Below are 14,358 nucleotides of genomic sequence, written 5' to 3'. Positions count from 1 at the left end.
TACAGGGGTGATAACCCTTCCCTATGCTATCCAAAAAGCTTAAACATAGATTTTTGGGCTGGAGCTACACTTAAAAAATGTACATGTTCCGACTTACAAACAGATTCAACTTAAAGTGGAGGTTCACCCTAAAAACCCTAAAGTATTTACCATTTAATCCAGCATACTGCCGACATGTACAGTATGCTGTTTTTTTGTTTTTTTTCGCTTTACATACTGTAGTATAGGTATTTCTTCCCCCGGCTTCCGGGTAGTGAATCCGGCGGGACTGGGCGTTCCTATTCGAGACTAAGTGATTGACGTATGACAAAAGCTTGCCCCCCGGCGCAAAAGGCGCGTCACCAGTTTCCGAAAAAAGCCGAACGTCGGTGCGCAGGCACCGTATAGCGCTGACTCGCAGTTTGGCTTCTTTTGGCAACTCGTGACGCGCATTATGCGCCATGGAAAGCTTTTGTCATCACGTCAATCACTTACTCTCGAATAGAAATGCCCAGTCCCGCGGGATTCACTATCCGGAAGTCGGGGAAAAAAATACCTATACTACGGTATGTAAAGCAAAAAAAAAAAAAAAAACAGCATACTGTATATGTCGGCAGTATGCTGGATTGAATGGTTAATACTTGTTTTTAGGGTGAACCTCCACTTTATTTTCACACGTTCCGAAAATAGCCGGAGTAGGACTCTAGAATTACTAGCTGGAAATATTTTCACCAGGCTTCCAGGGGGGGAAAATGGCATACAGGTATGGCAATAAAATTCCTAAAACATTTACAAATCTGCATAGTTTTTAGTACCTATAAGAGCCCCTTGACTGCACAGTTTTACCTCCTATTTTATTAAAACTTTTAATTTCCCCCAGTATCCTATTAAATTTGAGGACTAAGATGACTGTTAAAATTCAGATCTTTGTTATTCTGGAGGGTCAGTTTAAGGACGAGAGCCCTGGATCGATCAGAGCAAAGTCTTTCTTATATAAAGTGACGTCCTACAAATTCCCAGCTGTCGGCAGTGTTGTCAAATTTTGTGTTGAGTTGTGTGTTTGCAATGTTCTTGAATATGTCACGTCACTGGAATGGTGGCCTGACAGATCTGAGCTATGGAGCAATCTGATTGGCTCACACCCAGAAATTTGTTTAAAGCACAACCAGACAAGTGGCTCACCTCACAATGGAAAAACACATTACATTCCAAATCTCTGCAACGGAGAAATGACTGTTCAGAGGCCCGCTTTTCCGATAATGAGCTTAACCCCTCCATGTGAGATCGCTTCTCCATCTCGCTCTACTATGTTGGCCAGCCAACATGTGGGTTAAACTTGTGTAGTATTATTTAAGTGTAATTTACCGTGTTATCACATTGCCCTAAAAAAGGGAGGGTTAACTCTGGTGACCAGGTTTTCCCAGGATTTGTGGGGAAGCACTGCCTTCTGCTAGGGCAAACACAAACAAAGGGAGGGAACCACTTCTCTGGGACCCCAATGTTAGTAAGTTAGCGGGAGGCTCGGTTCCTGGTTGCTCCATCTAAGGAACAGGCATGCTGCCTTAGGATGTGATCAACTACTTGCACTTAACAACCCCTTGTGGGATCCCAGGCGGGGTTCCAGGAGATATGGACTCATACATTTGACTTATGGACTCTAAAGTACTTTGTCACCTATTTAATGACTACCTCATGGGGCAGGGGCAACAGGAGAATGACTGAGAGGCGCTAGAAGAACTTGTAAAAGGATGTGTTTTGGAAACATCTGTGCTGAACTGTTTATTAGTTTTACTTGAATAACTTTGTTCTAAGATAAGTATATCATAAAGAGCTAGTATGCGGTGCATACTAGCTCATTATGCCTTTGCCTTACAGGTTTTTTTTGCGGGCATACAACCGCTTTAATGCATTAAGATTAAAAAAAACTTCAGTGTGCAGCAGCCCTCCTCTGCCCCCCTAATACTCGATCTTGATCCAGCGATTTTGCAATTGCCCCTGTGACGAAGTCTGTTGGGACAAAACGTATGTCTGGTTGAAGGATATAGTGGTGACGTCAGCACGCCCAGCGGAGTGCAGGACATTCATTTCTGAATTCCTGATGTGATCATTTTACTTGTGAGTAGAATACTGTTCTTTTAATAGATTTCTTATGCTAGCAAATTGCACAATGATTGTGTTTCTTTTTTATACACATGCCTGGTTAATGAATGACGACAACAAACCTGCCATGTTATCGGGTGATCTTTTGGATGACACATCTAACATATGGGTCCTGTGAGGGGGGTGTTACCTACATTTGCTCACTAACATGTGGCTAGACCTCGCTTGGGGTCTCCTCATCTGGTAAGCGTCCATTCATTATTATATATGGTGGAGCACAGACAATGGATAACTTGAAGCACTTTTGGACTGGTTAAGCTCCAGTCAGTGACTTTGCCTAGGCTGCGCTGATGTCATCAGTTTGCTGCAGGCAGGAGGAAGCATTTTGTTTGTTTCCTCCCCCTCAGTGATCAAACTGCAACATACACAGATGAAGGCATTGTCAAGGGGAGTACTAAGATCTATGTGAGAGGTAATAAATACCAAAAAAAGTGTTACACTGAGAAACCGTTTACACAGTGGCGTTGCTAGAGGGTGGCTTCTGGGGCTATAGTCCTGAATCTGGGGCCCCGTAGCCCTGAGTCTCTACATGGATCCCCAACCACCGGGCCGCAGCTTCTCTGCAGCCTGGCCACAAGTGCGGTGGACTGCATGACAGAGTCAGAAAGTCAGCGGGCACAACGGGTGAGCCGGAGAGCGGGCGCGCTGCATGACAAATCCAGAAAGCCAGCCGGTGGACAGCACATGGGGAAGCGGAGAGCAGTGGGCTAGAGAGGAGAGAGAATACATAATCTCTCACTGCCTGCCCTCTCTGGGGACCCTGATTTAACGGGAAGCTCTCTGGGGAATCACGATGTAAGGGGGGCTCTTTGGGGACCCTGATGTAAGGAGGAGGCTCTCTGCTCTCATGTCCGCAGCCTCTGTCCCTCTCCTGTGCCATGTCCGTAGCCTCTGTCCCCCTCCTGTGTCATGTCCGCAGCCTCTGTCCCCCTCATGTGTCATGTCCGCAGCCTCTGTCCCCCTCCTGTATCATGTCTGTAGCCTCTGTCCCCCTCCTATGTCATGTCCGCAGCCTCTGCCCCCCTCATGTGTCATGTCCGCAGCCTCTGTCCCTCTCCTGTGTCATGTCCGCAGCCTCTGTCCCCCTCATGTGTCATGTCTGCAGCCTCTGTCCCCCTCATGTGTCATGTCCGCAGCCTCTGTCCCTCTCATGTGTCATGTCTGCAGCCTCTGTCCTCCTCCTGTGTCATGTCTGCGGACCGCAGCCTCTGTCCACCTCCTGTATCGTGTCCGCAGCCTCTGACCATCTCCTGTCTTTTATAATGTCTGCAGTCTCTAAGGGGATCCTAGAAATTAGTCAAGAGTGGGAGCGCTGGGATGGGGGTTACGGAAAGAAACAGATGTGTGGACTGGTCCTCTTTATACTCCTACATACATGAATAGAGCTATAACAGGTCTTTTTTATACTCCCATACATGTAAACAACCATAACAGGTCCTCTTTATACTCCCATATACATGTATAGAGCCATGACAGGTCCACTTTAGTTATCATGATATAAAATAATGGATGTGGGGGCATTCTGGTGGGCGTGATTTTTTTTTTAGGGGGGGGGGGGGGGGGATTTCATTCTTGGTAACAGGCAGCACAATGTCTTGGGCCGGCACTGGTGTGATGCACTATAAGAAATGCTGCATGCATGATTTTTGCTCCCTTGTAGTGTGTTGGGAAGCCCTTTTAAATGAACAGCCTGCCCTAGCACAACGCACATAATGGGTGACACACTATGCGCTAGCATGCATACTTGCACAGCAGTAGACCTGTTTGGTGTGAATGGACTCTCATTACTTAGCATGTTGCACTTATATGTGAAGACAGGTCCACCTAAATGACCTTTCCAGTCTGTGTTTGGGAATTTTTAGAGTTCAGTGTGGGGAAGCAAAGAACGCAGAGACTTCTGGTTCTGGAATATGTCACGGCACAGGGAAGTACACACATTGTCTGATATATAATGCAGACTAGACACACTGCTGATATTTTGCCTGACGTGATAACTAGTCCACATTTTCAATTCCTTAGAAGCTGTTTTCTGGGCTTCTCTTTAATATTTTTCTATCACTTGTATGGTGAACATAAACATGGCATCCTTTGGATCTGGAATGCAAAAAAAATTCCAGCGTGATATGCGCAGGGAAGATTTTTGTTGCTTAGAAACACTCTGCTTGTTTCTGACAGCATTTGTTAAGAAATGCAGAAATGTCACTGAATTGCCAGCAAAACACAAAACAGGAAGATTGCCTAAAGGGAAATAGAAGTTTCTAATCTGAGTAGAATAGGAATTAACAATATGAGGCTGCTTTTTAGAGTTAGTTAACCACTTGCTTACTGGGCACATAAACCCCCTTTGTGCCCAGGCGAAATTTCAGCTTCCGGCACTGCGTCGCTTTAACTGACATTTGCGCGGTCGTGCGACGTGGCTCCCAAACAAAATTGACGTCCTTTTTTTCCCACAAATAGAGCTTTATTTTGGTGGTATTTGATCACCTCTGCGTTTTTTTGTTTTTTTGCGCTATAAACAAAAAAAGAGCGACAATTTAAAAAAAAAATATATATTTTTTACTTGTTGCTATAATAAATATCCCATTTTTTTTTTTAAAAAACAATTTTTTTTCTCAGTTAAGGCCGATACGTATTTTTCGACGTATTTTTGTAAAAAAAAAAAAAATTGCAATAAGCGACTGGTTTGAGCAAAAGTTATAGCGCCTACAAAATAGGGGACAGAATTATTTTTTTTACTAGTAATGGCGGCGATCTGCGATTTTTATTGGGACTGAGATATTGCGGCGGACGTATCGGACACTTTTGACACAAATTTGGGACCATTCACATTTATACAGCGATCAGTGCTATAAAAATGCACTAATTACTGTATAAATGTGACTGGCAGTGAAGGAGTTAACACTAGGGGGTGAGGAAGGGGTTAAATGTGTATCCTAGGTGTGTTCTGTGTGTGGGGAGGGGGGTGACTGGGGGAGGTGACCGATGCTGTGTCCCTATGTACAAGGGACACAGATCGGTCTCCTCTCCTCTGACAGCACGTGGAGCTCTGTGTTTACACACAGAGCTCCACGTCCCTGCTGTGTTACCGACGATCGCGTGTACCCGGCGGACATTGCGGCCGCCAGGTACGCGCATCGGCTTCCCAGCGATGCGCCGGGACAGTGTTTACCCGCTATGCGCCCCCCAGAGGCGCGCGCGGGTAATGCACTTCAAATGACGTCCAAAGACGTCCACTTGGTACCTGAGAGCCGCGCCGTTGACGTCTTTTGTCAATAGCGCGGGTCTCAAGTGGTTAATAGAGTTCAACTGACAACCACATCCGCTCTGCATGGCTTAAACTGTATTTTACTGCCCTGCACCAACCATTCAGTAAGGATGCCATTGCCTGCACCCGGAGCCAAGAGACAGGTCGGCTTCGGGGGCCGACATTGCGGGCTACCTGGACAGGGAAGTGTTCTTATATTAAAAGTCAGCAGCTACAGTATTTGTTAGCTTCTGTCAAAGGGGCATGACCGAGAAAGGTCCGACGATGGGCATCTGATCAAGACACTGTCAGAACACAATAGCTCAGCAGGGGATATCACTAGTATTGTGTAAGAGGCTTTAAAGATTGTTGCCATATTAGAACAAAAGGAGGGTGAAAATTGATTACTACAAGTTAAAGCGGGGGTTCACCCTATCGACGAAAAAAAAATTTTTTTTTTTCTTTTACCATAAAATCAGGCATTGTAGCGCGAGCTACAGTATGCCTGTCCCGAATTTTTTACCCCCGTACTCACCTTGTACGCGTAGATCGAAGATACCGGGGAATGGGCGTGCCTATGGAGACGGAGGATGATTGACGGCCGGCTCTGGCGCGTCACGCTTCTCCGGAAATAGCCGAAATAGGCTTGGCTCTTCACGACGCGTGCGCATAGCCTGTGCGCAGGCGCCGTGAAGAGCCGAGACCTACTCCGGCTGTCTTCGGGGAGAGTGACGTGCCAGGGCCGGCCGTCAATCATCCTCCCTCTCCATAGGCACGCCCATTCCCCGCGGGAGCCGAAATCTACGATCTCCGATTACAAGGTGAGTCCGGGGTTAAAAAAATCGGGACAGGCATACTGTAGCTCGCGCTACAATGCCTGTCTCGATGGTAAAATCGTGTCGGGGGGGGTGAACTACCGCTTTAAATGGAGACCAAGGTCCATTACTGAACTGACCTGTAACTTTACTTTACCCCAACATGATCCACAGCCCAATTCATCAGTTTCCTCCCACCTGATAGGTGCCCCAGCTCCAGCAAAAACACATAGGGGGGCATTCACATACATGACAATTTCCCAGCACAGGCACAGCCTGCTCTGAATACTGGCGTACCCCTGTACTCCAGCCCAGTGTTGGGCCTAATTACCACCAGCTTACTAACCTGCGAACTGGCTGTAATTCTTTAAGAATCTGTCGCTGCCAGTGAGAGATTATCAAAGTGACAGCAGTAAGTATTATATGAATTTTCCACACATGTCAATAATGTTACTGACACTGGTGCAAATGCTTGCTTATACTAGGCGCCGGCAGCTCTTAAGGGAACAACCACTAGAAAGGTGCCATTAGGGTTATTTTGAAAGGGGTCACTTAGCACCCATATACTTCATACCTTCAAGTCATCATAGGCATCCTTCAAGCTGACATAGTTGGTGAGTGCCCTCATGGCAATGGGTAACTTTCCAATTGCCTTTAGATCGATAGGTCTCTTGTGGGCAGAGATAATGAGCGGGTTCATCCACCAGTATGTGGCTTTGGAAAGCAAATTCACAAATGGCTGGAGGAAGCGCACCCCCAAATCCTGAAGATCCTCTGGGGGCTTCACCTTTTGGGGGCTCAAGAAGAAGACGTATTTCTATAAGAAAGAAGAAAAACAAGAGATCAGAAGTATTCAGGCAGATAAACAGAAGAGCCAAGGAAAGTATAACATACCCGCACCCATATGACCGTAATCTCCACCGCCATGAGCAGACCATACAAGATGACCATTATCGCAGTGATGCAAAACCGCAGCTGAGTCAAACCAATCTCGTTCTCACAATACTTCACCAGCTTGATCGTTTTGGTGATGAAGGCCAAGACCCAGTACATGAGAAGAGCTGCATGAAACAAATGAAAGCTGATTGAATATGTTGGTATTCTCACTTGAAAGTCAATCAAACCTGACCTGGTAAATTACAAGTGCATATTTTTTTTCCCAAGGGTTAAAATGATAAAGAATGTAAGACAAAGCAGTAGTGATGACATTTGGAATACATCATGAATAATAAAGCAGAACTAAACTCGGTCAGTATGCATACATTATTTTAATCCATATTCTGCTAGTATCAGTAAATAGATTGGAAGGTATATTATATATTTTTTACATTTCTTCTGTTGCTTCCTGGTTTCTGGCCTAGGTCAAAATGTCATACATCCCTGGAGTTTTCATAGACATCTTTTTCATTTGATCTGGAGGAGGGGCTTTCTTAGCCAAGCACACCTTCCTTCCTGCCTGCATGCCTGTGCTAAGGGCAGATGGATTCCAGGAAGTAAATGCTACATGAATCATCCGCCCTTACTCCCTGCCCTTACTAGATGGTTGTGGCTATAAATGCCAAGGGATGTATTTTAAAGTGATTTCTCAGCAAAATAAAGCATGGAGGCGGATGAATAGATGGGTGAGTTTGCTTTGAATAACAAAAATGTGTTAAATAGCGTTTTCAGTTTGTGGTACTTGGATACAGTTCAGTTCTAATTTAATACGGTTACAGCTAAACATATTACTAATCAGTCAATGAGAACTCCAATCCTAAGGGGACATTTTTTTTTTTTTAATTATAAATGTATTGTTATAAATACTGATATAGTGAGGGGAAGGCAAATAAAATTAGAGAAAATGGAGGGTAGAACTGCACAATTAATCGTTAAAAAATCGTGATCTTGATTCAACCCCCCTGACGATCTCCAATGCAGAGTTTGCCGATTCTTTCATGTAACAAGTGGAGAGACTTTTAGCCGGATTCACGTAGAGCGGCGCATCTTTAGACCGGCGTAGCGCATCTCATATGCGCTACGCCGACGTAAATCAGTGAGGCAAGAACAGTATTCACAAAGCACTCGCTCCCAAACTTGCGCCGGCGTAAAATAAATTGGCCGGCGTAAGCCCGCCTAATTCAAAGTAGGAAGGTAGTGGGCGTGATCTATTAAAATGAAGCGTGACCCCATGTAAATGAAGGGCCGAGCGAACGGCGCATGCGCACACATGCTCAGAATCACGTCGCATATACTCCCTAAGATACGACGGCTCAATGCCTACGACGTGAACGTAACCTACGCCCAGCCCCATTCACGTACGACTTACGTAAACGACGTAAAATACGACGGCTGTTCCGACGTCCATACCTTTGCATGGGATGCGCCTCCTATATGGTGGTTTAACTTTACGCCGGACGTACGCCTTACGTAAAAGGCGTAGATTACTGCGACGGGCGTAAGTACGTTTGTGAATCGGCGTATCTTGCTCATTTACATATTCAACACGTAAATCAATGGAAGCGCCCCTTGCGGTCAGCGTAAATATGCGCCCAAGATACGAAGGCGTTGGAGACTTACGTTGGTCGGATGAGGCCAAAATTCAGGCGTATCTTCTATTAAGAATTAGGCGCAGAGATACGATGGCGCATCCGTGCACTTACGCGGCGTATCAGAAGATACGTCGGCGTAAGTGTTTTATCTGCTCACTCAGCTGTCAAAAGAAAATTTCCAGGCAGTCTGCCAAGTTTTTAAGAGAAAACATTGTAACTAATGTTTCCTTCTTAGATCAAAGGGATAAACTTCTGTGTGTGTGTGTAAAGAAAAAAATATGGGCAGTCTGCCAAGTTTGTAACAACATGAAACATTGTAACTAACTTCCTTCTTAGAGCAAATTTCTGTGTGTAAATGCAGGAAGTTTAACCACTTAAAGTCCAAATCTTTTTCTGACACTTGTTTCTTAACTTAAAATCAATATTTTTTGCTCGAAAATTACTTGGAACCGTAGAGTAAAGTTAGCCTATTTTTTTTTTTTTTTATGTGCAAGATGATGTTACGCCGTGAGAATCGTGAGAGAATCGTGATCTATCTTAAGCAAAAAATCGTGATTCTCATTTTAGCCAGAATTGTGCAGCTCTAACGGAGGGTAGCGGAAAGGGGAGAAGGGAGGGCAGGGGAGAGAAGAGAAGGCAGAGGAGAAAAAGGAGGTATTGCAAAAGTAACAAAGAGAGGGTAGGAGAGTTGATATGACAGAGGAGAGACAAGGAGAGAAGGGAAGGCATGGGAGGGAAAAGGAAAGGCAAGAAGAGAGGACAGGGAGAGGAGAGAAGGGAGGACAGAGGGAAGGAGAGAAAGGATAGACAGGAGGACAAGGACAGGAGAGAATGAATTGCAGAGAGAAGAAGATTAAAGAGACGTAAGAAGAGAAAAGGAAGAGGAGAGGAGAGGAGAGAAGGGAGGGCAAAATAGGGGGAATAGAGAAGAGAAAGGTCAGAGAAAAGAGTGAAGAGAAGGAAAGGCAAAAAAATGAAGAGAAGGCAAGGCAAAGAAGATAAGAGAAGGAAGAGATAAAATGACAGCAAGGAGAGAAAAGCTAGATGGAAGGGGAGAGAAAAGAAAAGAAGGGAGGGCAGAGGAGAGAAATAGATAGATGGGGGGGGGGGGAATAGAAGAGAAGGGATGGTAGAGCAGAGAATGGAGGGCAGAAGTGCTAAGAGGAATGGAGGGGAGAGAAGGAAGGACAAGGAAGAAGAGAGGATGGAAAGGAGACGAGTGATGGAAGAGGAGAGAAGTGACAACGGAGGAAGAGTGGAGATAATAGGAGAGAGGGGAGAAGAAAGAAGGAAAGGCAGAGGAGAGGAAAAAGGAGGGAGGGAAAGGAGAGAAGGGGCAAGAGGACAGGAGAAAAGAGGATGGAGAAGAGGATGGAATGGAGAAGCAAGGGGTGGCAGAAGAGAGGATAGAAAATAGCCATAGAGAGAAGAGGAGAAAGGGGACAGCAGAAGAGAGAAAGGAGGATGAGCAAGATGAGAAGAGAAAGTAGAGGAGAGAATGGGAGCAGATAGGAAGTGTTAGCAGACACTTCAGTATCTACAATATAACCTGATATACAAAAGAAAGCTTTGGCTTAATTTCCAAATATTGCATACATTACTAAGCCTAGATTAAGGCTTACCTGTAGGTGCAACAAATATTTCCTAAACCTACATGGTTTAGAAGATATTTGCAGAAAATACTGCATCGATGTCTACGGCGCATGCGCGTCTGTAACAGGCTCCGTCCTGCCACCTGTTCTCTGTTGTAACAGGCTCTTTCAGCGCCGTAATGCGTTTCATGCTGGAGCGCATGCGTCGCTCGCGCAATGACGTCATCACCCGGCGCCGAGTGCGTTCCAGCTTGGAACGCGGAAGTGCGCCGCAAATTCACGGTGGTTTTCTCGAATCAGTGCTGTATGCACTGCACCTGTACCTGCATGTGACTGTTGCCTATAAAGGCATTCACTTTACAAAGAAGCCATGTTCTATTATTGTCAGCCGTACCGGCCACGCTACAACAAGGGGCAATATTATGGCCAGCTAGCAAAGACCTTCACTGCGTTCTGCCTGCCATCGCTGCAGACAACCCGAGTTCATCCTTGCTGATGCCCTACACTACGGAGTCCCTTGCTGCCAAACACTGAAGCCCTGCAAACAGATAAGTAGCCATTGTGTCACTTGTAGTTCTACAGAAAGATCTGCTGCATACTGCCATCTAAACCAATTGCTGTTATTCACTATGGCTTATCGTTATTAACATACTATTTGGAAAATACTGTTGTGCTAAGGACTGTTTGCTAAGGAATATCTTAAAGGGACATTTACTCTATTACTACCTCAGCAATGATTGCTTTTCATATACAACTATTATTACCTGAGCTATTATTGCCTCTCATATGCAACTATTAGTTGTCACTACAACTCCTATTTACTACGTGTACTCTCAAAGTACCTGAACTATAATTGCCTCTCATATGTAACTATTAGTTGTCTCAACAACGCCTATTTACTACGTGCTTAACATTAGTACTACCTGTTTATGAGCCTATGCCCTAAGTTGCGGAACATGTTCGCCTACATTTTCTATGCTAAGGGTTGATGTATTTCATACCTTCTCCCTGAGTGGCCTAATGCACAACGCTATGTAATATTAATATTTACTTGCATACAGTTGTGCATTCGTATATTTTAGTTAATACTATAATTTTAAACGCTAAGCTCTGGTCGCATGTTGTAATGCGTCCAAGCTCAGTAGCTCAACGCCTATCTGTATGTGAGAGAGAGTTGATGTAGAGAACCCCCAAACTCCTGTTTGTGTGGAGTGACGCCTGGGGCCTAATACTGAATTCTCACATAAAGAAGAGCATTGAAATCCTTGCTACTGCAGTTGTGGTTCACTCTATTCACCAGAGCCGTTACAGCGTCGTAGACAACGACGCAGGCGCACTGAGCGTGCCCTTAGTGAAGCAGAATTTCGAATCCATCGATGGCTCCCACGGGCATGCGCGAGAGTGACGTCATCGCGGCTCCGGCCAATCACAGCGCCAGAGCCGCGATACCCGGAAGTCACTCAGGTATCATGGCAGCGGCAGAGGAGAGGAACGAGAGTCGCTTCGGGGGCTTCGATCTCAAGTAAGTAATTCATAATGAGCTAGTATGCTATGCATACTAGTTTATTATGCCTTGCAGTTTTTTTTTTGTTAAAAGAAATGTTTTGGAGTGTTTAGTTCCTCTTTAATCTGACCACACATGTTACAATCTCCCTAATATTTACAAAGTGTGTCTTGGTCCTTCATTGTACAAGGCCAAGACTACTCCAAATAGCTCAGACTGGACTCAATTCAAACATTTGTGACTTTCTTCCAGCGACTGGTGTGATAGATCGCGTTTCATATGGGCATTGAGAAATCACATTTTGGGAACATGGTAGAAAACACTGTAACATTATCTCTTAGGGGCATGTCAGGTGCAAGTGTTGGTGAGGCGAGGGGAGGCCAGAACAGAAGTCAGTCTTTACTTACAAGTTCCCAGTGCCTGCAGTTTCTTGCACCTCACTAATCTCTGCACCCTCTACTCACCTGCACTTCACCACACTCTTTGTTAACATGCATTGCATGGCCCATCCTTTGTAATCTACAGATTTTCCACAATGGCTTCTTCCTACCTAACAGAAGTTTGGGGAAGTTGGAGGTCTCGATATTGTGGTAATAGATGATGGATGTGGTTGCTGTGATGAATCCCACAATGGCCGGCATGAAGAGGTGTAGGTGCCTTGAGTTCATTTTCCTGCAATGAAGGTTTTATTAAGCTCTTTATTTAATAGGTCTTATGGATCACCAACACATTTGTACTAAATATACATATTTTATATAAATGGGAAAAACTGAGCTGTCCCTAAGCTGATGGGCAGGAGTGGGCATGGGTGGGCTTACAGAAAGGAAGAAGCTCAGGGCGTGGCTGTGTACAAAGGAGGCTGAGCAGGAGCACAAAGGCTGCAGAACTGCAGGTGCTGAAGAGTGTTGTCACCCTGCTAATACTATACAGCCATATTGCAAAGCTGGGATGGGGGAGGGGCATTACACATCTTATTCTGTATTATGACTTGTGCACAGCAGGGACAGCTTTTTACGCCTGGCATGAGTTGTGTATTGGCTGTATGATAGAAACACTCTCCACAAAGCTGTATATGGGTATAGCTTGGACTCACGAGTCTGAGACGATTCCTTCCGCGATTTCGCACACATGGACAAAGAGGAGAATGAAAGTCAGAATCCATCGCAGGTTGTGTCCAGGAAAATGCAGCCAAGTGTTGTGATGGATCTGAACCTTGGAGCTCTGACTTCCCCAACCTGAGAAAATCCAAAAACATCAATTTAAGAGATACCCCCCCAAAAAAAACAATCCTGACCCACATATACCAGCTTAATACCAACCCACAATGGTAATGACTAAGCACTATTATTTGCGCGAAACGCATCTACCTCTTTGTCCCCTGCTCCATCTGTCAACCACTGCTCAAATAAAGCTTTAAAGCTACATCACTAACCTGGACTCAAAATACCAACCAACTCATCCTCTTCACTCCTCCCAATACCTCCTGCTCTCTAGCTCCCTTATTACCTCCTCCCATGCTCGCCTCCGCGATTTCTTCCGAGCCTCTCCCATCCTCTGGAATGCTCTATCCCAATCTGTCCGACTATCTCCTACTTTGTCTACTTTCAGACGATCTCTGAAAACTCATCTCTTAAGAGAAGCCTATCTGGCCCTCATCTAACAAATCTACATTTAGTTTCCCAATAAGCACATTCCCCACAGGTATTACCTCTTTTATCTCCCAACCCTCCCTCTTAGACTGTAAGCTCCAACGAGCAGGGACCCAAATTGTCTCTCACCAAACTTTTACTAACACGAGAATCAGCAAAAGCAGCCCAAAGGGTGGCGTCATTTGAATGGAACTTCCCCTTTATAGTCCCAATGTACGTGTTGTACATCACCGCACTTTGGTCGAGCGGGATTTGGCCTGAACGTCTGTATGCAAGGCAGGCTGGAGAGCAATCGCGTCGGGAAAAGCTTTATTTTTTTTCCTGACAGGAAAACCGGTCGTGTGTACGAGGCAAGAAAAGTTGCTGAGGTCCGGACTCCAGAGTGCAGTGATTGATTTGATTTTCTGACCTACACTTGAGCTTATTCTGATCTACGCTACACTTCTCTACACTAGGCTCATACCACGCTATACTGAACTCCTACCACTACCACTACTCTATGACCTACAGCTGACCACTACCAGCATACATACTTCACTCAATGCAAAGAGAATCTCATAAATAACTAATTTATAAATATAAATGACATTTAAAAACATAAATTAGCTGCCCTAATTTTCCTAGAGGATGCATATGATCTGACCCAACCAATGAAGCTTCATCATGTACAGATATAATAGCCATGGCTGCTTATGGGAAAAAGTTTGACTCACCAATGAAGAGGATGGGAAAGGTGATGAAGAGCAGGAAGACATGGGGGACAAGGTTCAGAGCATCCAGGAAGCAGATATTGTTCAGGACCCCTTTATTCACATTGTACGAGGTATTTATGTCGTTTCCGCAGAAGGACAGGCTCATGTCTCCCTGTAAAACATGCAGAATGTAGC

General features: G+C 45.1%; 1 protein-coding gene across 5 annotated transcripts in view; it reads right to left on the bottom strand.

The window, feature by feature from the left end:
• Positions 1–14,358, bottom strand: part of ABCC9 (ATP binding cassette subfamily C member 9) — a 155,808-nt gene that overhangs the window by 109,632 nt on the left and 31,818 nt on the right. For 4 of the 5 annotated variants that reach the window (XM_040345434.1, XM_040345437.1, XM_040345433.1 and 1 more), the window contains exons 3-7: positions 14,185–14,335; positions 12,916–13,057; positions 12,373–12,494; positions 7,093–7,259; positions 6,773–7,015 (exon numbers count right to left, since the gene is read on the bottom strand). In XM_040345434.1, coding sequence (XP_040201368.1) covers positions 6,773–7,015; positions 7,093–7,259; positions 12,373–12,494; positions 12,916–13,057; positions 14,185–14,329 — 819 coding nt within the window. In that variant the 5' untranslated portion in view covers positions 14,330–14,335. The remainder of the gene's footprint in view (positions 1–6,772; positions 7,016–7,092; positions 7,260–12,372; positions 12,495–12,915; positions 13,058–14,184; positions 14,336–14,358) is intronic. The other variant, XM_040345438.1, reaches the window with a different exon arrangement.

This window comes from Rana temporaria, chromosome 3, assembly GCF_905171775.1.
Source record: "Rana temporaria chromosome 3, aRanTem1.1, whole genome shotgun sequence".
In the NCBI taxonomy this organism is placed as follows: Eukaryota; Metazoa; Chordata; class Amphibia; order Anura; family Ranidae; genus Rana; species Rana temporaria.
Note: the sequence above shows the minus strand (reverse complement) of the source record. Positions and strands in the feature narration are given on the sequence as shown.